A 22,622-nucleotide genomic window follows, 5' to 3' on the forward strand; every position below is an offset into this window, starting at 1 on the left:
GTGGAGGCTGAACCAACTGAGCCACCCAGGCGCCCTGAAAAGACAAGTCTTTTAAATTAGAATGAAGGACATTTTGCCTCTGAGTTCACAGTCGCAACTTGGTGTGTGTGCTGAATGTTTAACTTTCAAGTCTGGCCTGCGGAAACTCTCAAGCCTGCATTTCCTGCCCCCTCGCTTCAGCCATGGGGATCTTTTTAAAATGTGGCTTTCATAACTCTGGTTGCTCTTCAGATCATGTCAATCTTTGATCTTTTAAAATGTGGCTTTCATCAAGTCACCATCTTATGCGGACCTTCAGTGGCTTCCTAGCACTGCTCCAAGGATGTCTTAGGCCTCATTTCATGCAATCAGGTGCCTCTGCCACCCAACTGCCTTTTCACTGGAAGACACTGACTTCTTTCAATCTCGGGTCTTTGCACCATCTCGGCACGCTCTCTCTGCCCTGTGGCTCGGGAGGCTTGGCCTCAGCTCTTGGCTTGGCTACCCTCTCCTTCAGATTACATGTGGATTCTTCAGGGAAAACTTCTTTGACAACCCAGACTCACTTAGGGACTTCTACCATTTACTCCCTTTTAGCACCCCATTTATTTGTAGAACACAGCCACATTTTAACTCATTAGTTATTTCAGTGATAATCTGTTTAATGTCTGCCTTCATTCCCTGCCTATAATCTCTAACAGAACAGAGACTTTGTCATGTTCATTATCATATCCCAAGCATCTAGCATAGGAACAGGCCAATAGAAGGCACTTTTTAAATATTTATGGAGTAAATAAATGAATGAAGGTAAATATGTATATATCTTCTGGATACCGAGCTACTTATACAGGCTAACAACTCTAGAACAAATATACATGAAATTATTTTCGTATTTTCCTTTAAAGGGTAAAGGGATGGGGTAATAGAAACTCAGATTTACTTATTTAATCAAAGGTAAAAAGAAAAGTATGCAATACTTTATTCTATTTTCTATTGGCTTATTAGGGAAAAATATCTTTGTTCAAGTCCTCTGAGTGGATTCATTAAAGACCCTCTTTATTACTGTTCTTGACTCTATCTGATGAATGTCACCAATACATCCATGATGACCACCTTACAAAATACAAAATAGTCTCAGCTTACAAATAGATAATAAAGCCCAAAGGCAACAGAATTTAAAACATTCTTCCTGGGTAGAAAACAATCACACATAATTGTCCAAAAATTACCTGTACTTCTGTTCGTCTTCCAAGGGCCATGCCCTTTTGTCTAAAAAGTGACAATAAACAGACTGTTTACACAGTCAAATGAATGATTTGGGGCAAGTCATGGAAACTTCTTGAACCTAAGTTTTCTTGCCTATAAAATGGGGTCAATTCCTTCCCCTTCTACTGCCCTGTGCCAGAGATAATTCCTTCTACTTCTTAAAAATACTAGATGGATGTAATCATTCTTAATTACTAACCATAAAAATATCACACAAACACATTATTACCACTAATCATAATTTCATATCACAAAGATCTGACAAAATTCAAGCAGAAATTGAATTTGGCAGATAAAAGTAAAAGGAACAGGATAATTCTGCAGACCTCCCTGTGTCACTAACTATAAATACCTGCAAATCTTATTAGTTTTGTTTAGGGACTTAAGTGGTCATGCAACAGAGAAACTCAGGGGTTCCCATCAATCTTTATGCACAGAATTTTCATCATTTGTCAAAAGGGAGAAAATAACCATTTCAAATAGATCTCAGAAAGGAGTATATAGAACAAGAATTCATAAAGGGGCAGCGCACACATAAAAACATGGCTTCTTCCACACAAGAGGGAAAAGCCCAGTGATGCTAGCTGCTAAATAAATATTTCGGAGTGTTACAGCTCAAAAATATTAGAATCAAGTTATACACAGAACCAGTTGGTTTTTAAATTAAGTATCTGGGTTTGAGGTCTGAGTGGTTTGATCCTTAAATGGATTAGAGAGAGAAAGCAGCATGTCCATTTCACCAATATAACTTTGCTGTCTACTGCCTGTCCTGAGACATTCAGACATAAGCAGGTAGGATTTTTTTGAAGTCCACATGTTTCAAGTTCTATCAGGAACTCTTAAGAGGCTTCCAAACCAGAGGCCTGGGTGGCTCAGTCAGTTGGGCATCTGACTCTTCATTTGGCTCAGGTCATGAGCCCCACATCAGGTTCTGCACTGAGAGTGGAGCCTGCTGATTCTTTCCCTCTCCCTCTGCCCATCCCCACCCCACTCACATGCACGCACTCTCACTCTCGCAAAAAAAAAAAAAAAAAAAAAAAAAAAAAAAAAGGGCTTCTAAACCAGATGCTTCATTTCTATATGAACGAGGGAAGAAACTTTCTACCCACCTCAACATGTAAAACAAATTCTGCTGAATTCGTGCCATCTGTGACCTCCAAGAATATGTCATCCCGAAATCTCTCAGATCCATCATGCTGATACCTGTGGGGATGATATTTGCCACTAGCCCCTCAAGGCCACTGTGACAGTAGGAGATGTCTGACACAAAAGCCCTTCCATGGCTTTAGCCATATGGTCAATAAATGAATAACAGAATCATGAAGTTACATAGTTAACTATTCAAGTGTCCCTGAATGTAAAAATTTACTCCGCCCTGGAAAAATGTGTTGTATGCATTCATGATTTGTCCCCAATCCAAAATCAGCCCTTCAAGTTGCCACTGTGGCAATGGGAACCAGTTGGTGTAGTTCTGCTTACTTACATAAAACAAGGCTGGGGCTAGAGGGTTACTGAGGCAGACGGTAGGTAAAAGGGGGACACTGTGAATCTTAATGGGCCCCCTCCTCCCCTACTTTGAAGCCTAATCTTTCTGCCTGTGCTTTCGATCTATTCAGTTCTTTTCTAAAACTCTGATCTATGAATTATTTATTGCCTCTCTCCTGCCATTTTCCCTTTTGTATTTACTAGCTCTCTTCCACCCAACCTATAAAGATTTTCAAATCTCTCCAGACTTAAAAATATTTTTCCTTGATTTAGCCTTGGCCTGACTTTCCTTTAATTTTCAGTCAAGTTTTATAACAGAATCGTCTAATCCAAGACTTTCCATCTACTCTCCAACCACTGTAGTGATATGTGGTAAGTTCTAAACAGCTATTGAATTGAGCCAAATTTTTAGCTTATCAATGATTTGTTCAAGATAATAAATAAGCCTTAGGAAATAAAATTAAAAGTTACATAAAAATAGTATATTGAGAGGCACTTGGGTGGCTCAGTTGGTTGAGCGTCCAACTCTTGATTTTGGCTCTGGTCATGATCTCAGGGTCCTGGGATCGAGACCTGCCTTGGGCTCACACTCAGCTGGGAGTCTGCTTGAGATTCTTTTCTCCCTTTGCCCCTCCTCCTCTTACATGATCGCTCACTCTCATTCTCTCTCTCTCAAATAAATAAATAAATCTAAAGAAATAGTATATCAAACATATATAACACTTACATATGAAAAAATCCCAGGGCTAAAAGGTATTTTACTCAGAACTAGTCTCACTCATACACTGCATAGGGATTCAGGTTTGGGATTCCATTGCAATGGTGAAGAAAGTCTACTTCCCACCCCCCCAGTATCCCTCCCACACACTGACTCCCACACCATGATATTTTCATCAAAAATAGATATGTGATAATGTATTAATCCTATCTTACCATACTAATATCCCTAAAAGGGCCAAGTGGATCTAGGAATACACATCCAAAGGCATGGCTACGGAATCAAACAGAATTTCTAAAACCAGGCTCTTCCATATACTAGCTGAGTGACTTCAAACTCCTAGTTTCTTCAACTATAATATGAGAATACAACTGTCTACCTTGTCAGGCTTGACTACTGTAAAGATTAAATGGGGGGAAAAACATAATTGCCAGTCTATAGACGAATCCTTGAATTATATGTGCATGCAGATACTAGTACTTTTTTTTCTATCCATCACTCACTCCCTAGTAAGAATTATCTAAACAGAGCTCTTGTTCTAACATGTAGCTAAGAGCTGAAATCTCAAAAAAAAAGGAAATTTTAATGAAGATAGGAGTGAGTAGTGAAAAGAGGTCAAGATATTAGAGATCATGAATAAACAATGTAACTAAACGAAATTTCAGATGAAATTGATCTTCCTATGCACAAATCTGAGCTCCTAGTCAACTTCCAAGTGTGGAATTAAGCATTTGATGCCTAATACCTTCTTAAAGGTCAAAATTCCCATGTACAATTTGAACTTATAAATGATAAGTCAACTAGTATATCTGTTTACCTGATCTGTGCTACTGAGTACCTTGCATTGCTTTACAGAGAATGTATTTTATGATATTTTGTAGGAAAGTTTTTTACAGAACTGCAGTAGGTAGAAGAAATGAAAGACCTCAAGGTGAGGGGAGCTGCTGTAGGACCTTGAGAAATGAATTGCTCTCTCTCTGACTATCAGAAACCCAAGTACTACTCCATGCCCTACCTCCCCAGCCTACCCTGCATGTTTGCCTGCAAGTGTCTTCCCAGTGGAAGGGAATACAAATTTATGCTAAAGATACTGATCAACAGAATTTTATCCCAGAGTTTCCACGGTTGTGAAACTGACTTTCCTTGAAGCCAAGTTCAACTACGTAGGTTAGCCATATAGATCATTTCAGTCTATATTCATCTAGTTTGGCTATTACCTCTTGTGATATGTACAGTTGCAGCAAATGTAATATTCATGGTGATTAATTTTTGTTGTTCAAATATCCAAAAAGTCATTGCCACTGGTACAAGCATGTCAGATGGAAAGAAAATGTCTGGAGGGAAATTAAAAGTTTGTCATTTCTAATTTTCAACTGACCCTTTAAAGTATTAATTGGCATGCTGGTACCCCTGAAAAAATGAAACAAACTTCTTTCTCCTACTCTGCCTCGCAACTGATCCAGAGGAAGGCCAAAGCATATCAAAAAAGAAATCCAGGAAATGTTCTAACCTAACTTTTAAAGCATGGAGGTCTCCCCAAGAAAATGTGCCTCCTGTGTTTAGAGAAAATCCATCCAGCTCTACCCTTCCACACTGAGGCAGTCTTTGTAGGGAGAGGTAGATGTTGTCCAGTTTGGTATCCACATCAGAAACCAGAACGTTCTCTGTGCTGATGACACACTGACCTCCCTCAGTCACTTTCAGGGGGTTGGTAAACACCTAAAAAGAAGGAAGAAAACATTCAAAGTCTTGTTCCATGAACTATCCCTGAGCTCATTAAATAAATAGAAAACTTCTAGTACCATCTTCGCATGTCAATTAATTTTTCAAGGATGTGGTAAAGGGGACAAGTTCATAGCTGAACATCTTGGCTGAAAAATATTTTTTACTAAACATTTCCAATTCTAAGCATTGAGGTATACAAAGAAGCAAGGCCTTCAACGTATCTGCATTTTATTTACCTCAGACCCCCTTATAATGGAAGCAGCAACCAAACTGGTTACTATCAGTGGTGCTAAATAGAGAAAATAGCACTATCCATCATGTCAACACCCGCCATTGCTGGATACATATATACCTGCATCCAGACAACGAACAACAATTATATCGAATTCCCCTAGAGGAAAGAATCCATCTCTTTCCTCACCCTAAAAATTCTTAAAGATTTCGGATATTGGTTGGAGCTTTTAAGTGTCAATTGTAATAAGTATTTTAGAGATGGAAATAGAGCTGAAGATTGGTGATTGAAGATCCACAAGAAATATCTCTATTTAAACATTAGACAAATAATTAAGCCATAAAGATAACTTCTGATGATAGAAAAACCCACTACTCAACCAACAATTCATTTGAAAGTAAAAGCAAGTTAGAAGGGTTTAAGATGCTTTATCACTACATTGGGACTTGGCGAGAAGTGTTCTCTGGTCAAATAAGGCTTCAGAACAGCCACATACAATATCTTCACCTTGGAGATTTATGAGGCATGTAAGTATATTCAATGTTCTGAGATCCTGCAATAGAAACATCAGTGAACTTTGTTTAGTCTATCATTCTCCCAAATTTATATTACCACACAGAAGTAAAAGCAAGCAGATAGAGTTGGGGTACCAATCATGGGCTCTGAAGGTCCCCTGCAAAAGGTCTGAGGTGAGTGCCCTGCCCATGTGAGGATACAGCATTCTTCAAGGAAGAGCCACTCTCTTCATACCAGCTGCTGCTCCCAGAAAAGAGAATGTTCCTGAGGAAAAAATTGGTAAAGGGAGCAGTAGGGGGTGGGTGGGGGGGAGATGGGCAGAGGAAAGAGAAGTGAGCAAGAAGTCACAGCCTTCACTCAGAGCCCTGCTCTATCCTCCTGCCCACTAGGGCACAGCTGCCCCAAGGCAGCCCCCTGGATCATGGAAATTATGAGACCAACCACCCTGAGAGAGTTGCCTTCTATTCTTCAATGAACTACCTCTACTAGCAAATGAAAACATAAAACAAGAGCCTTCTCTCCCTACAACAACTCTCAACAACAACCTTCCCACATGCCTCACTCTTACATTTTTACTATTTAGTGGAGAAAGAAAGAAAGAACACTCCTGTTATTAAAAGAGAAGCATTATTTTTGAAACAAGGTCCATGTATGTCAGCCTCATTGATTCCCGAATTCCATCAATTAATACCACAAGATGTTAATGTTTCAAGGGATATACTGTGCTATACTCTATGGTTTTAAAATATATATGTATTTTAGGGCAACTTTCAAAAAATAAAAGCATAAGGCTAATTTGCCTCAACTTATTCATCACTAACTTTTCAGTCTCTGCCCAAACCCAGTGCTTGGGTTTTGGGGCCTTCCCGTTAGCATCATATTAAGATCACCTAGTGGTTATCACTCAACTCAGCTATCTGTGGGTATTTCATGCCAGGAAACCACTTGTGGGACTGCTTTCACTGGAGCTACTCATTTAATTTTATTTCTAATGTTGTCAGTTCTCTAAAGCATGATTTCATTTGTTCCATACACCACAGGAAAAAGAAGCCACTGTGTCCCGTTAGCCCTGAGTCGTCATAACTCAGAGGGAGGTAGCTGTTCACTTCACCGTTTCTAGCTTTCTCCACAGATCATTTTTCTCTAGCAAGAGGTTTGGATTGCTTTGCATAAAACACTATTTCTCCCCATGATTGTTCTATAAAAAGCTTTGGTTTCTTTAGATGCTGTGCTAGTTCAGGGCATGTATCTCATACAGAGAAAAGAATGGTCTAAATAAAATCTAATCAAATTAACAGACATTCTAAACTATTTGTCCACAGGGAATGTGATCGGGTCCCTGACAGGGAAGAAATCGAAGAACGTAGCTCAGATTCTTTTGTCTTTTGTGTGAGCTCTTTGGCGCATCTTCTGCCCAAAATGGCAAGTTCAGAGCCCTGAGGGGCAGGCCAGCGATGTAAATGAGTGTACTGAGCAGGGTGGGGTCTCTGGACACTGGAAAGCAAGCCCAGGCAACTGCTGCTAGGGGTAAGTGAGTTCAATGCTCCTAGACTTCCCAAATTTTCAAGAGAAGCCAGAAATCCAGACTTGATATGAAACTTCCTGATGTTTAAATGTTGGCAACTCATTAATTAAAAGTATTGTTTGGCTCAATCAGAATACTTGTGTGGGTTGAGTAAGCCCCTTGGTCCCTCAGAGGAGACCTCTGCCCTCCAACTTTGGGCAGATGTAGAGATGGGGAAGAGGGAGCCTCAGGGCTCCTGGCTGTCTTCCAGGTAGGTACCTGGAAGGTGACCTCTTTCCTTGGGGATGAGACATGTGTGGGTTCTCATCCCTCTGGTTCCTGATGAAAAGGTAATCCTACCTTGTCTTTCCACTTCTGGGGGAAAATGAGCCCAGAAATAGCTACACGAGTTAAGTCTAGCCCTCCGATGGGGTTTGGAACAAATGAAGTCCAGCCTCACAGATAAGATGCACAAGGTAGCATCGCCTTTGTAGTTCAGTTTTAATAAGAGACCCAAGTGCTTGACTTTATGTCAACATGGGGCTGGGATGGGAGAGGATGGAAGAACCCATCTTAATTCATTTGAAAAATTAAAAAGCTTATTTAGATTAGTGACCATAGAGTTGGCCCACAATGAGAGCAAATAAGTCCTTCCGGTTGCTAAGAAACCCATAACTTAATCCCCTTCCCCTGATCTGCATGTGAGACTCAGCAGAAAGGAAAGGAAATGAAAGAGGTTTTGATAAAGCTTTAAATATAATGCCAAATTCAGCAACTGGAAAATCTCACCTTTTAGACAGAAAGTCCCATAGGAGGTGAAAGACTCCCTTCCCCCAAGCTTTTTTCCTACACTGTAGCTGAAAAATTAGAAAGTTCTGGAAAATAGCCTAAAGAAAAGTTAGCATTTCCAGTAAGTCTTCAAGTCTTTCTTTCTTTCCTTAGGTCTTCCCTCCTCTTCATCTTTCATATCGAACATTGTACATACCTCAGGAACTTGATTGTCCACTGGAAGAATTGTGATGTTAAAGCAGATTCCATGTAAAGTGCCACCATGCTGGTTACTGATGGAAAAGGCAAACTGGACATGTCCTGGACGGATGCCTATATCTTGCATGGGTGGCATGTAGGCCACCTTCATGTGGTTCACAGCATGCTGCAAAGCAAATCAAGATGGACACATGGGTACCCATCTGCAAGGATCAGAGCCTTTCAGAGAGCTAGTTTTCCGAGAACCATCATGTTGATATCCGACACTGGAAATGCCAACATCATCATTTTGAAGAGTCCAAAAAGCTTTATTTTATAAATCACTTTTTCTAACACCAGGAGGGATAAGAAGAAAGAAATTGAGTAAATATGTCAAGTGCTTGAAGCCAGTCAACTCTATAAAAGACGGGAGATGAGAATTTCAACCCAGCTTCACCACAAATTAGCTGTGCGATATTGGTCAAGTTACTTAAACTTGTGAGGCCTCTGTGTCCTTATCAGTAAAATAAATAAAATAATAAAATAGTAGTACTGAGCACATGGGGTTTACATACTCATTTGCAACATCTAACTACAGTGAGATTAGGCAGAAGTAGCCCTACAGACAGGGGTAGGTGCTGCCTAAGTATTCATCACCATCACTGTGACTCTCAGGACAGTATTCAGGGTAGAGTCCACAGGAAGGGGGAGAAGGTTGGTGAAGGATTTCAGAAGGTGGTAGATATTATGAGTTGAATGCGTTCCCCCAAAAAAAGATATGTTGAAGTCCTAACCTCTAGTACCTCAGAATATGACATTATTTGGGAATGGGGCAAGGAATATAACTTGTGTCCTCATAAGAAGAGAGAGACACACAGACAGAAGATGGCCATAGGATGACAGAGGCAGACGGGAGTGTTGATCCACAAGCCAAAGAACGTCAGAGAGTCTGAGAAAGAGGCAAGGAAATCTTCCCCTACAGGTTTTCAGAGAAAACTCGACCCTGCCAACACCTTGATTTCAGACTTCAGCCTCCAGAACTTTGGGACAGTAAGTCTCTGTTATTTTAAGCCACCCAGTATGTGGTCCCTTTGGCAGCCCTAGGAAACTAATACAGTAGGATCCTGAATGACTTGAATGTGTTAGAATAAAACCATAGGAACCAGGTCTATAAATCAGAGCCCGACTACTGGTAAAACAATGCAAAAGACTGTGCTGAATTATAACAAGATTTTGAAATCACACCCAGCTCAATGAAGCATTGTCAAATAGATAGCACATGCTTAATAAAAGTATGCAACCAGAAAGAATGTAGACATCAAGCATTTGATGTTTCTGACAGATGTCAAAGGCCAGCATTCTCAAGTGGAACACTAGAAGTGTCATCCCTTCTCTCAGAAGACACCCCCATCACGTTTGTCAACATTTTAGCAGAGCATCATACCTGAGTGAATGATCTCAGCCCTGAGGCTGCAGGATTTTTGGTCAGGTTTGGAATGCTATCCACCATAAATAATTTCCCAGCATCCAGATGTCTAAAGAGAGATACAGGAGAACACATCAGCTAATTTTCCGGGCAAGAAACATTAAGTCAAAGAGCCTGCAACCAAATTTTCTAAAGCTACAAATGCTTATTGTAAGAAGAAATCAATATTCGATCTTTATATTCTCTCCTTCTGTTGGGGTAGGGAGGGTAGTTCTAGCCTTCAGCCCAGAATCATCAATGCCACTCTTATGACTGCAGAAACAATGTACAGAATTTTCTACTTGGCTCTCGTGAAAGGGAATCGTTCTTCACATCCTAAAAAATGTTTCCTTGCTATCACGTACATGACATAAGCCTCAGATATATTCATGTCACTTTTCTGATTGGGATCATAGAATATGACGATTTTGTGACCTGCAATACCTGAAAACAGTATTGTGAAGATTCAATAAATTTTATTTAAAAAACAAAAATAACATTCTCTTTAGGAAAAAAGAAATGTTGTATGAAAAAAAGATTAAGGACCATTTTAAGCTTACCTAAGCTGAAGACAATACAAGCGGCAGGTCACTTACAAATTAATACAGCTTTTCAAGGGAGGTATGAGATAAGTTTGAGATTACAGTAAATGTGGAATTGAATACAAGTTCATGCCTGACCAACAGAGCAACTGAACCACAGTACTTATATGGACACCTGCGACTCAGTCCTTGGACACAACCCTCAACAAATAGCCCAGGTGATGACTTCTCAAGAGATACCTATGGCCGAAAGAGAAAAACGGAGGTGTTGTTATCGTGTAGAGAAGCTCCCTGTCATATTCTGTATCTATAAAATGTAGATGTTTCTTAGTTATGTAGGCCACCTCAGTTTCCTTGACAACCAAATGCCGAGAAACTCCAGGAGCCTCTTTTGGAAGCTGGTCATCCACTGGAGTGATATGGATGGTCACCACCTGGAGAGAAATTATCTGTGCCATTAATTTGAAATACCAAAGGACACCAAAGAAAACACCCCACAATCACCCACTCAAGGTTAAGATGCTTTTCAAAAACTCCCATTTGTAATATACTTCCATTGAAATGATTCAGGAGCTGTTAAGAATGTGGGCCAAAAATGGAACATTCTTACCCATTTAATGCTATATTTTAAGAATAGAATTACCACAGTTAGAGTTAATGCAGTCATGAATGCTACAGAACAGGCACATAATACCAAAATATGTTCCTGATTTTATTTCTACTTCTCCCTTCCACCACCAACCTGTGCTTTCTTTCACTACTACCCTTCACACAGTCATTGATCCTAGAAACCTTGTCATGACTTCTGTTTCCTCCTTCTCCACTGACACATAACTCATCTCCAAGTCCTAGAGTTTCTGCTTACCAAATTTCTTTCTTTCTTTCTTTCTTTCTTTCTTTCTTTCTTTCTTTCTTTCTTTCTTTCTTTCTTTCTCTTTCTCTCTCTCTCTCTCTCTCTCTCTCTCTTTCTTTCTTTTTCTTTCTTTTTATAGAGACAGCCAGCGAGGGAGGGAACACAAGCAGGGGGAGTGGGAGAGGAAGAAGCAGGGTCGTAGTGAAGGAGCCTGATGTGGGGCCCGATTCCAGAACACCGGGATCACGCCCTGAACCGAAGGCAGACGCTTAACTGCTGTGCCACCCAGGCGCCCCTGCTTACCAAATTTCTTATGCCATGACCACACCCCGCCCCCACCCCAACTGTCATTCCCACTCTTACTGGTCTAGCTCCAGCTCTCATACTTTCTTCCCTACGTTATTGCAACAGCTTCCTATGAGCCCAAACACCAAAACCTAATCTAGACTTTATGTACCTTCAGTGTTCTCTTTAAAAAAAAAAAAAAAATGCAAGTGAAATCAGTTATTCCTCTCCCAAAAAAAAATAAACCACAACTCAAGAGGGATTAAATCATTCAAGCTCCTCCACATAGCACCCAAGACCTCCACAGTTTAGACACACTCTATTTTTCAACTTTCTTTTACCACCTTTCAACATTAACCAAGGACTCTAGATGAGCACAAGATTTGAGGCTTTAGTTCTCAAGCAAGCCTCTATGCTCTGGATCATGCTGTTCCTTCAATCTGCAATGCTTTTCTCCTGCTTTCTCCAGCAACTTGAGGCTTTCTTACCCTTGAGGTCTCTTCTTAAAACTTAGCCCAATTTCTTGGGGGCTCCTGAGTGGCTCAGTCGGTTGCAGGTCCAACTCTTGATTTCAGCTCCGGTCATGGTCTCAGGGTTGTGAGATTGAGCCCTGCGTCGGGCTGCCCACTCAATGAGGAGTCTGCCTGAGATTCTTTCCCTTGCCCTCTGCCCCTTCCCCACGCCCCTCATTTGCTCACTCACACACTCTCTCTCTAAAAAAATAAACCAATCTTTAAAAAAAAAAAAACTTTGCCCAATTTCTCAGTTGGAATTGTTTCTGAATTTTGCTTATCCCTCAACAAACATTATTATTTCATTGTCTTATATTATTAGTTAGTAGTTCACATGTCAGTCTCTCCTAGACTGAAAGGTCCCCAAGGGGAGTATCATAGCATAGTGCAAACCCTGTGGAATTTGTCAGTGGACAGACAGTTAAAATGCAGATTATACCACTCAGTAGCTATTAATCTTGAACAAGTCACTCAACTTTTTTGGGTGTCAGTTTTATTGGTTAGTTAAGTAGAACAATCACCACCTCACAGAGTTGTTATGAGGATCAAATATCGCTACATAGGTAAAAGTCTGGCACATAGTAGGTGCTCAATAAATACTATGTTCATTCTGGTTGCTCCACAACAACTGGCATGGTATTTTGTAGGTAGGAGATACTGCATAGGTGTTTGCTAACTCAGTCAACATGCCCTATTTGTGATTTTTCAAATTCTTACAATCATACTCACAGGTTCGGGATCATGCAAGAGGGCAAAGCGGCTTTGCCAAACAGCTTTTACATCACTTTTTTTTTCTAATAAACCATGACTGGCTGTGAGAAAGTAATTACTAATTCTCTCTCGAAATGGGACATTTGTTTGGCATCATGGATCTTTGCACAGCTTGATGCATGAGAGTATTCTTACCCTGGTTCTAATTATTTTAATACTGTTACCAAAGCACAGATCAGCAATGCCAGTTTTGTCTACAATAATGGTGTTCACAATACTTAATTTGAAAATGAAGAAAATTCCTTTTTAAATTGATGTACAAAGCAAAAACTAAAAGCTTTTCTGTGATAAAGCCTGAGACATCAGCTGGGTCACCTACAAGCTATGCTCCCTGGGGCAAAAATTTAACCCCTTTGGGGCTCTGTTTTTCTCTCTAGTAGCACAGTGAGTACCTGGTAGAAGGTGCTCAATTAATTAATTCCCTGTCTCCATCCTTGATTACTTTTACAAAAGCATACAACGTATTTACTACTCCATTATGAAACATTTCAATAATTAAAAACTAAAGCCAGTTATCAAAATAAAAGAACACAATAACAGTCATTTCTCCAGTCTCCTGGAGTCTGTGTCACAATTTTTTTTTCCAATTACAGTTTTTTGCTAATCTACAAAGTTCAGAAATTCTCGATGGGACCTCCCAGCCATAGTGCACATCAGCAAGGCTCCACTTAATTGAAAAACTGGATTTAATATGGAAACAATAGTTATTGTGCCTTCAAAGAGACCATTTTCCATGCTAATTTATTCTCCAATGTGTTCTTTGTGTAAAAAGAATGTACAAGCATGCTTTTTTATACCCCTGTAGTAATTCTTGGTGGGCACATTTTTCAACATGCTTTATGATCACTTAAATTGATGTATCTTTACATATTTATGCATGTTTAAACAATTATTGTATGTGTGTCTGTGGGTAAGAAAAATCCTATTTTAACAAGCCCCGTAGAGAAATAAAGAATTCTCATTGTTCTGAAATTTGGTTGTAAAAAAGACATTATTGAACACCCATTCCCAGACAGTGAAAAACTAGTGTCCAATCACTGGGTTCTTGCTGCTGACTCTCCCTACATCCCTCCAGTCTACTTATGGCCACAGGCACCTGCAAACAGACTTGGAGAGAATCTGAATATAAAGTGATAAATCAGTACACAAAATGACAAAGCCTGACCTTGACCTTCAGATCAGGCTCCATATATGATACTCCGACAGCTAACTGACTTTCTTACAAGCCTGGGTTCTTGATCCTTTCTCTGCCTCAGCTTTGACTTTTGCCTGATTCTTTATCTTGCATCTTCTGTTTGAGATTATCCAGTGGTACTTCTCAGCCCCAGGAACTACTATCAATGTTAGCTTTGCCCATTCCACTTCCCAGTCTGACTTCAGACAAATGCCCATGCCCAGGGTACCTGTTCTCTCATCCAGTCATGTCCAGTTGCTTCCTTCCACTTGACCCACAGGTCTTTGTGGTACCTGCTTCCTTTCTTTCTCCATTTCTTAGTCCTCTTCCTGTTTCTCTCATCTATCCTTATTTTTCATTCTCCACTTTACTTTTTTTTTTAAAGTTTTTATTTTAATCACCTGGTGCTCATCACGACAAGCGCATGCCTTAGTCCCCATCACCTATTTCACCCATCCTCCCACCCACCCCATTTTATTTCTATATCACTTTTTCCTGGTTTAAGACCGCTTACAGCTTAAGCCCTATAAAACCCTCTATTGAGGAGGATGAAGGAGGAAATATTTTTCAAAAACAAATTGAGCGGGTGAGGCTTTATTTGATGACAGTAAGGACAACCAAGATAGAAAGAGAGGTTTTCTTGCTGGTGTGTAGATACACTGTTGTCTGGTGTGTCAGTCAAACTCTCAAGGATCATTCAGTAGAGAAGGACGAGAAGAGGGAAGGGGTATTCCTGCTTATGTAACTTCTTTCTTGCTTTATGTGCATTGCGTCTCATCTGAGGAGATCCTTGCTTTCTGTCTCTATGAAAGGAAGTTTTCCAACATTTTGGCCTAAGCAATCCTGTGCCTTGCTTTAAATTTTGGTGACCAGGGAAACTTCTGATCAAAAAAGCTCCTGTCAAGCAGCCTTTTTATCTGGACTTCCAGTTAATGGCAGAAAGTTGCAGATGTTCTTGACTATTTTACAGATTTTGCTGAATTTTTATGTGTAAGACATGACTAGACACCTGTCCAAATTGAAGACGCAATCATCAAGTAGATTAATGATCATGCAAGTCCCTTAAAAATTAGAGTTTCGATGATATTGGGGGTTTATAACACAAAAGCACTTAATCAGAACACATACACACAATACTTGTTTTGTTGTTTGGCACACACTAATTCCTAGAAACTCTGAAGAATAAAGATTTATGCTTACTCCTCCCTATGTCACTCCCTTCCCAGTTCCCACCAAATGTTTCAGTCTTAATATTTTCTACTTTCAATAAAAATGGGAAGAGCCAGAGTTCATTTGGGCACAAAAAAAAGCAGTTCTTGAGGTTCTACTCTGAGTCTTGAACCAAAGCCTGAAGACACAGAGATAAATTATTTGTGATTCCTGCCATCAGCGAGCTCACAGTTGATCCAATAAAACAAATAATGGCCTTACATTATAGTTATTTGATATCAGATCATATAAAAGGACAAGCTGAGCCAGCCTGGGGGAGTTATGAAATGGGGAGCACTGGAGGTTTCCTGGAGCAGGTGATGTTATAGCTGAGAGTAGGTCCATGGTTTGGAGAAGGACTAAGCTAAAACAGCCACTGACCAGAAGCGGGGGAAAATGGATGCCAGAGGAATGCTACCAAACACTTTGCCACTGTATTAATGGGTTTTAATTGTCCTCAATTACAAGGATGTGGCTGATCTCCTCTATTCTTAAGAGCCCATGAGAGGAATTCTGATGATAATCTAGCCCTCAAAAGATGAAGATTGGAACCAAAGCACTGGCAGTGGGGTGGAGAGCTAGAGACGGATGAGAGAAATTTATCAAGTAGATTTAGTAAGACCTGCTGACTGATCTGTTATTAGACAGAGAAAAGGACTAGGGAGGACTTCAGGGATTTTAGTTACAGTGGTTTTGTACAAGTTTTGGGGGGAAATATTCCAAGTATCTTATGGATTGTGGACATGGTGAATTTAAAATGCTGGTGAGACACACGTGTAATGACGTCAGGTACAGAGGCGGGTACATAAGAATGAGCTGGAGAATATTTAGGAGCCAGAGACACAGCAAATTCATAGATTCTGTCTCTGTCTCTCTCTTTCTCAACACAGATTAAGAAGACAAAAGCAAAGAAAAGCATAATTATGACCTCTTCTTTAGAAATCCATCCATCATAGGGAATAAACTTATAACTGGATCTACAGAGTTTGGTTTGAGTTATTTGCCAAGATTTAGAAATAATTCTCCTTCAATAAAGTTTTCATTACCTTACTATAGAGAGATCTCACATCTCCATTTGATCTATAAATATGAGATACATATAAATAAATCTATACCTATGATGTATAAGGTATGTAATAGCAGAAGAGGAAAAAGAAGTCAATTTTTAATAAAACACATAATCTGCTAATAATGATATGTATTCCAGTCAGAAACAGGTCAGTTTGGATAGATACAATAGAAGATTTAAAAATAAATCCTATTAGTAGTTGCCATTTTGCATCAAGTCAACCAAGGTCTCAAGTAAAAATGCAATCTAGAAATGGCATATAATACATTGATGAAAGGAGGGAGTTGTTATTTGTAAAGGAATTGATTTGTTATTCAATATGCAGATGAATTAAGAATTTTCTCATTCATTCTCTATTCCCTCTTAACAGGGATCACCTAGTTCCTTCAGTTTCTGGGCTCTCTGACGTCATTCTTCCTGATCATCACTTTTTGTTACTTTTGTCCTAGCAAACAGATGAATAGTTCAATCACCCGTGCAGTGGCTAATGTAAGTGACTGTGACATTAAGAGAAGCATCATATAACTAATAGGGACACATGCTTTAAGAAATCATTCTAGAGGGGGTGCCTCAGTGGCTCTGTCTGTTAAGCATCTGACTCTTGATTTCAGCTCAGGTCATGATCTCAGGGTCATGAGACCAATCCCTGTATCTGGGCTCCAACCTCAGCAGGGAGTCTGTTTCCTCCTCCCTCTCCCTCTGTCCCTAATACCCTCTAAACAAAATAAATAAAATCTTTTAAAATAATCATTCTAGAGCTGGTTCTAGATTTGCTTTGATCTCTACACATGCTACCTTCCATGATCATAGGTATAAAATGCCTAGCAAAAAGAACCATGTATAATAAGTGATCACTTATTTTCAGCTGTCTTTTCCACCCCTACCACCAGCCATCCTCTCTTTGCCTGGAGTCTACCCTTTTATAGTTGTCCAGATCCTACACTAACTCCATTTTCTGTAATTTCTATATGAGAATGCCTCCATAAACTTATTTCCATATCCTGTATACTTAAATGATATACTTGAGTGATGGTGAAACTCATAGTTCTTCAAAAGCAACAATAAATAAGAGCTAATTTATCTACTGAGTACTTATCATGTGCCAGAAAGTTCTCAGTACTTTATACATAATTATCTCACTTACCTTCACAATTGCTCTGTAAGGAAGTTGTATTATTACCTATTTTACAGATGAGGAAACTGGTCAATCTGACCTGAGGAGGCACAGGTCAATCAGTTAGTTAGGGTCAAGGACAGGAGAGAAACATGGGCAGTATAACTTCAGAGACTATACTTCAACCACTACACATAAAATGCCAGCATTTTCTTGAGTGTTACAAAACCAGCATATTTGGGGAGGTGTTCTGTATAAAGGGTCCCCATGGTTAAACGATCTTGAAAACACTGCATACACAGAGTTGTTACAAGTAATTTACAAACACAGTATTTACAAATACAATCATTTATAAAACTTACTAGGAAAGTAAATGGTGGAGAAGTCATGTTGCAAAGAAATTAACTTAATTTTGCTAATCCATTGCTTCTCAAACTTTGAACCTTAAAACCTGCTTGTATGTAGTTTCTAATAACACCTCCCAGAATGGATATCTGTGGACAAGACTTGAGGACAGTATTCAGAGATGGCTTCTTACCTGTGGCACTGAGAGATTTGGAGGTTCATGGCTGTCCCACAAGACAAATTCAAAAGAGTCTTCAAAGATCTCTCCACCAAAGTGACGATAGTAAATGATGCTATTAAATAGATCTCTCTGAAGGAAGCCAGGGACAGCATAGCCTGTTGGGGCCACAAAACACCACATACTTTTGTAACAATCTTCCAGATGTTGGGGTATAAAGATATTGGACTTATCTCCAAAGTATTCTCTGCCTAGTGCGGTGTATGCATCCAAGGAATTTTCATTAAATACTTTTATCAAAGCTTATAAACAATAATCGGAAAAATTAAAGTTGCTACACCTGTCTTAAAATATATAGAAAAATTAGCATTACAAAAAATATTTTTAAGAAACATAGTCTTAACTAACACCAACTACTTGATCCCTATTTTGTTACTCCAGACTACTTTAAGAAGTAGCTATGAAATTATACTAATAAAGCATAAATAAATGTTATTCATGAAATTACTTTATCAATAATGTAGAATAGGCCAAACACTTCTTATTTATTCTATCATCTTGCTTGGCAGACATAATTTTTCAAGGTGTAACAGTTAGCTTGAGGCCCAGCTCTGGAACTTCCCAGATGCACAAACTTGAATAGATCAATTTAACTTTTCTAGGTGCCAGGTTTCCCATCCATAAAATGGGATGATAATCGTATCTTACCTCATAAACTTGATGTCCACCCTTGTAGAAATTCTGACACCAACAATCTTAACTGTTCAGAACTTACCTATCAGCCCTGGCCCTGGTTTCTTCATGATCTCTCCAGCCTGAGGAGGTTTCGTGATATTAAAGAAGATGTAGTCATCACTGGAGTCCATGTCTGATGCCCTCAGCATGGAACCCTGGATCAGTATCGTCTGCCCCTCCTCCAGTTCAATCACAACATTGCTTATGAGGAACGGGGGACTGTCATCTTTGGGCAAAATGTTGATGGGAAACTTATGGCGGATGCTGTGATGGCCATCAAATATCCTGAAGATCACAAAGTCTTTGGTGGAGTCACTGTCGTCATGATGATAGCGAACAACTCCGGCCTGAAGGTCAGCCACAGTGAAGAGAAATCCTTTCCCACCTGATGAAGACAGCAGAGATGGAGCTGACTGAATGAGGGGTGCCAATGGAGCAGCTGTAGTGAAAGCAGCCCTAGAGGAGAAGGTGTTAAGAAAAGTGGACCAGCCAATACTTGCCTCACTTAAACAAACAATCTTGTTTAGTCAGCTCTGGGCCTCCACAGATCTGGTTTTGAATACTGGATGTAACACTAATTAGCTGTGTGCACTTGGGCAAGGTACTTAATTCATTTGAGACTCATCTATAAAACAGGGATAATAATACCTACCTCATATTCCCTAGAAAGGATGAGAGAACTTAAAGAACAGTAAGCCTACAAAATATGTTTATTATTCAACTCATTGCTATCATCCTACATGGCAGCACTTCTTAGAGGGGCCATCTTGAACCAGGACCATTAGTACCACCTGGGAAGTTATTAGAAATGCAAGTTCTGGAGATGAGCCCCAGGAATCTTGCTAAACATGCTAAACATGCTAAAATTCATGAAGCACTGGCTTATTGCCCAAGAGCTAGAGCTCTGTTATCAAATGGCCTGGATTCAAAGCCCAGTTCAGCCACATTCTAAGTACATGACCTTAGACAAGTCAACTTTCTAAGGTTCTCCTAAAGCTGATATAAGATAAAGTATGTGTAACACTTTGTACAGTATCTGGCACAAAGAAAATGCTTAATAAATTTTAGCACTATTTTCTACCTCCTCTGAGCCACAACATCATCATGGTCTACCACTCTATTCCTCATTTCTACAGTATTAATAAACATTGATTCAGTCTACATAAACAATTACAATTGTTGATGGCAAGTGCCCCAGTAGTCTCCCTACATTGTACAGCTGTTTTAAAGCCCTCACTGGAATATGTGATTAAACATTTGTATAACAGACACTATAGATTACTTAACCCAGTAGCCACTTTCTGCTTCTTCACCAGTAACAGAATCCTAGTTTTATTTGGAATGGCAATATGACCATTTAAAAACACTCAGGTTCCCAGACTCCATTGCATCTAGGGGGGTAGTATATGAATTGGTAGATTTAAGTGGAACCCACTGTATCAGGTTCCTGAGAAAAGTTGTTAAAGAGAGCAAATTAATTGACATAACTTTTTTCATTGTCCTTTCTCTTCCTTCCTTCCTGGAATGCAGACTCAAAGTCTGGAAGTAACGACCATCTTGCAACCACAGTCAGAGCAGAAAGAACTCCTGGCATCATGGATCTGGAATGCCTACCTCTGGGCAACTTGTCACATGAGGAAAATAACTCTTGAATTTTTAAGTCACTGTAGCTGGGTTTCCCTTACACGCAGCCAAACATCCACCCTGACTGACATACCCAGGCTTAAGGTGATCTCCTACTCTCCTGGGATTAGGCAAGAGAATTTATCATTTCATTAATTTCAGAATTCTTAATCACAAATGATAACAAATAAGAGCTCCCTTTCTGCTTTGTAGTTAGGAATACCAGGAGGATAACTGAATTCAATCCTCTGAGCTCATTGTAAGGAACGGACTGTATTATCATATGATATGAATATTATTTTTATTAGGGTCATCACCTTGTTAACTACTATTCTTAATGATAACATAATTAACATAATAACATAGTGCTACTAATAACATAATGATTATCAAGTATTTAAAAAAGTAAGTTTTTCTGTTTTTCAACACATTTTTCTGAATCAGAGAAATAAGAGGGAAATATTTTGTCTTCCAACTGGGATAAGATCATCAGTTAAAGAGTACATTTAGAAGGAGTATTACATGGCATCTGAGATTTAAATAATGAGCCAAGTCCAAGATGCTACTCATAAATGGTCATCCAGGTGTGCCTAGGTGGCTCAGTCAAGTGTCCGACTCTTGATTTCGGCTCAAGTCATGATCTCAGGGTTGTGAGATCGATTAAGACCCACATTAGGCTACATGCTGGGCATGGTGCCTGCTTAAGATTCTCTCTCTCCCTTTCCCTCTGCCCCTCCATCTTCAATAAATAAATAAGTAGATAAATAAATGGTTATCCATTGATATGAGCACCCTAACACAAAAGCTAATGGTTTTAAGACCTCCAGATTTTCTGGATATGACAATTCATTTAGAAATAACACCTTAGACAAAAGGTTTATTTGAACAAATTACAGCTGAAAACTTCCCTAATCTGGGGAAAGAAACAGACAAACAAATGCAGGAACTCCCAACAAAATCAACAAAAGCAGGCCAACACCAAGACATATCTTAGTAAAATTTGCAAAATACAGAAATAAGGAAAGAACCTAGAAGCAGCAAGGGAAAAAAAATTCCCTAGCCTAGAAGGGAAGACAAATCAGGTTCACAGAAGATCTCTCCACAGAAATCTGGCAGGAAGAAAGTGGCATGATATATTCAACATGCTGAATAGGAAAAATATGCAGCCAAGAATACTTTATCCAGGAAGGCTGTCATTGAGAATAGAAGGAGAGATAGAGTTTCTCAGACAAACAAAAACTGAAGAAGTTCATGACCACTAAACCAGCCCTGCAAGAAATAAAGGAGACTCTTTGAGTCGGAAAGAAAGACCAAAAGCAACAAAGATTAGAAAGAAATACAGAAAATCTCCAGAAACACCAACTTTACAGGTAATACAGTGGATTTGTAATGTAATACAAATATGAATAAATTCATATCTATCAATAATCACTCTGAATGTAAATGAATGAAATGCTCCATTCAAAAGACACAGGGCATCAGAATGGATTAAAACAAAACAAAACAAAACAAACAAACAAACAAACAAAAAACAAGATCTACCTATATGCTACCTACAAGAGACTCATTTTTGACCTAAAGACACCTGTAGATTGAAAGTGAGGACTTGGAGAACCATCTGTCATGCTCATGGATGTCAAAAGAAAGCCAGAGTAGCCATATTTATATCAGACAAACTACCTTTTAAACCAAAAAGTGTAAAAAGAGATGACAAAGGGTGCTATATCATACTTAAGGGCTCTATCCAACAAGAAGATCTAACAATTGTAAATATTTATGCCCACAACTTGGTAGCGCCGAAATACATAAATCAATTAATAACAAACATAAAGAAAATCATTGATAGTAATACAATAAGAGTAGAGGACTTCAACACCCCACTTACAGCAATGGACAGATCATCTAAGCAGAAAATCTACATGGAAAAATGGCTTTGAATGACACATTGGACCAGATGGACTTAACAGATATATTCAGAACATTTCATCCTAAAACAGCAGAATACACATTCTTTTCGAGTGCATATGGAACATTCTCCAGAATAGATCACATACTGGGTCACAAATCAACCCTCAACAATTACAAAAAGATTGAGATCATACCATGTATATTTTCAGACCACAACACTATGAAATTTGAAGTCAACCACAAGAAAAAATTTGGAAAAACCACAAATACATGGAGGTTAAAGAACATCCTACTGAAGAATGAATGGGTTAATAAGGAAATTTAAAAAGTAAGAAATATATGGAAGCAAATAAAAATGAAAACATGACCGTGGGATGCAGCAAAAGTGGCCAAAAGAGGAAAATATATAGCAATACAGGCTTACCTCAAGAAGCAAGAAAAGTCTCAA

General features: G+C 39.2%; 1 protein-coding gene across 18 annotated transcripts in view; it reads right to left on the reverse strand.

Annotated features, from left to right (window-relative positions):
- FREM1 (FRAS1 related extracellular matrix 1) overlaps nucleotides 1-22,622 on the reverse strand; it is a 186,862-nt gene that overhangs the window by 103,000 nt on the left and 61,240 nt on the right. For 15 of the 18 annotated variants that reach the window (XM_002915932.4, XM_034663912.1, XM_034663917.1 and 12 more), the window contains 7 exons: nucleotides 18,684-19,028; nucleotides 17,924-18,066; nucleotides 10,639-10,832; nucleotides 9,836-9,926; nucleotides 8,411-8,578; nucleotides 4,959-5,167; nucleotides 2,355-2,448 (listed from right to left, as the gene is read on the reverse strand). In XM_002915932.4, coding sequence (XP_002915978.2) covers nucleotides 2,355-2,448; nucleotides 4,959-5,167; nucleotides 8,411-8,578; nucleotides 9,836-9,926; nucleotides 10,639-10,832; nucleotides 17,924-18,066; nucleotides 18,684-19,028 — 1,244 coding nt within the window. Of the gene's footprint in view, nucleotides 1-2,354; nucleotides 2,449-4,958; nucleotides 5,168-5,912; nucleotides 5,959-8,410; nucleotides 8,579-9,835; nucleotides 9,927-10,638; nucleotides 10,833-16,339; nucleotides 17,486-17,923; nucleotides 18,067-18,683; nucleotides 19,029-22,622 lie in introns of those variants that run through there. The other 3 variants (XM_034663926.1, XM_034663925.1, XM_034663927.1) reach the window with 3 other exon arrangements.

The sequence above is a fragment of the Ailuropoda melanoleuca genome, chromosome 7 (assembly GCF_002007445.2).
Source record: "Ailuropoda melanoleuca isolate Jingjing chromosome 7, ASM200744v2, whole genome shotgun sequence".
NCBI classification, from domain to species: domain Eukaryota; kingdom Metazoa; phylum Chordata; class Mammalia; order Carnivora; family Ursidae; genus Ailuropoda; species Ailuropoda melanoleuca.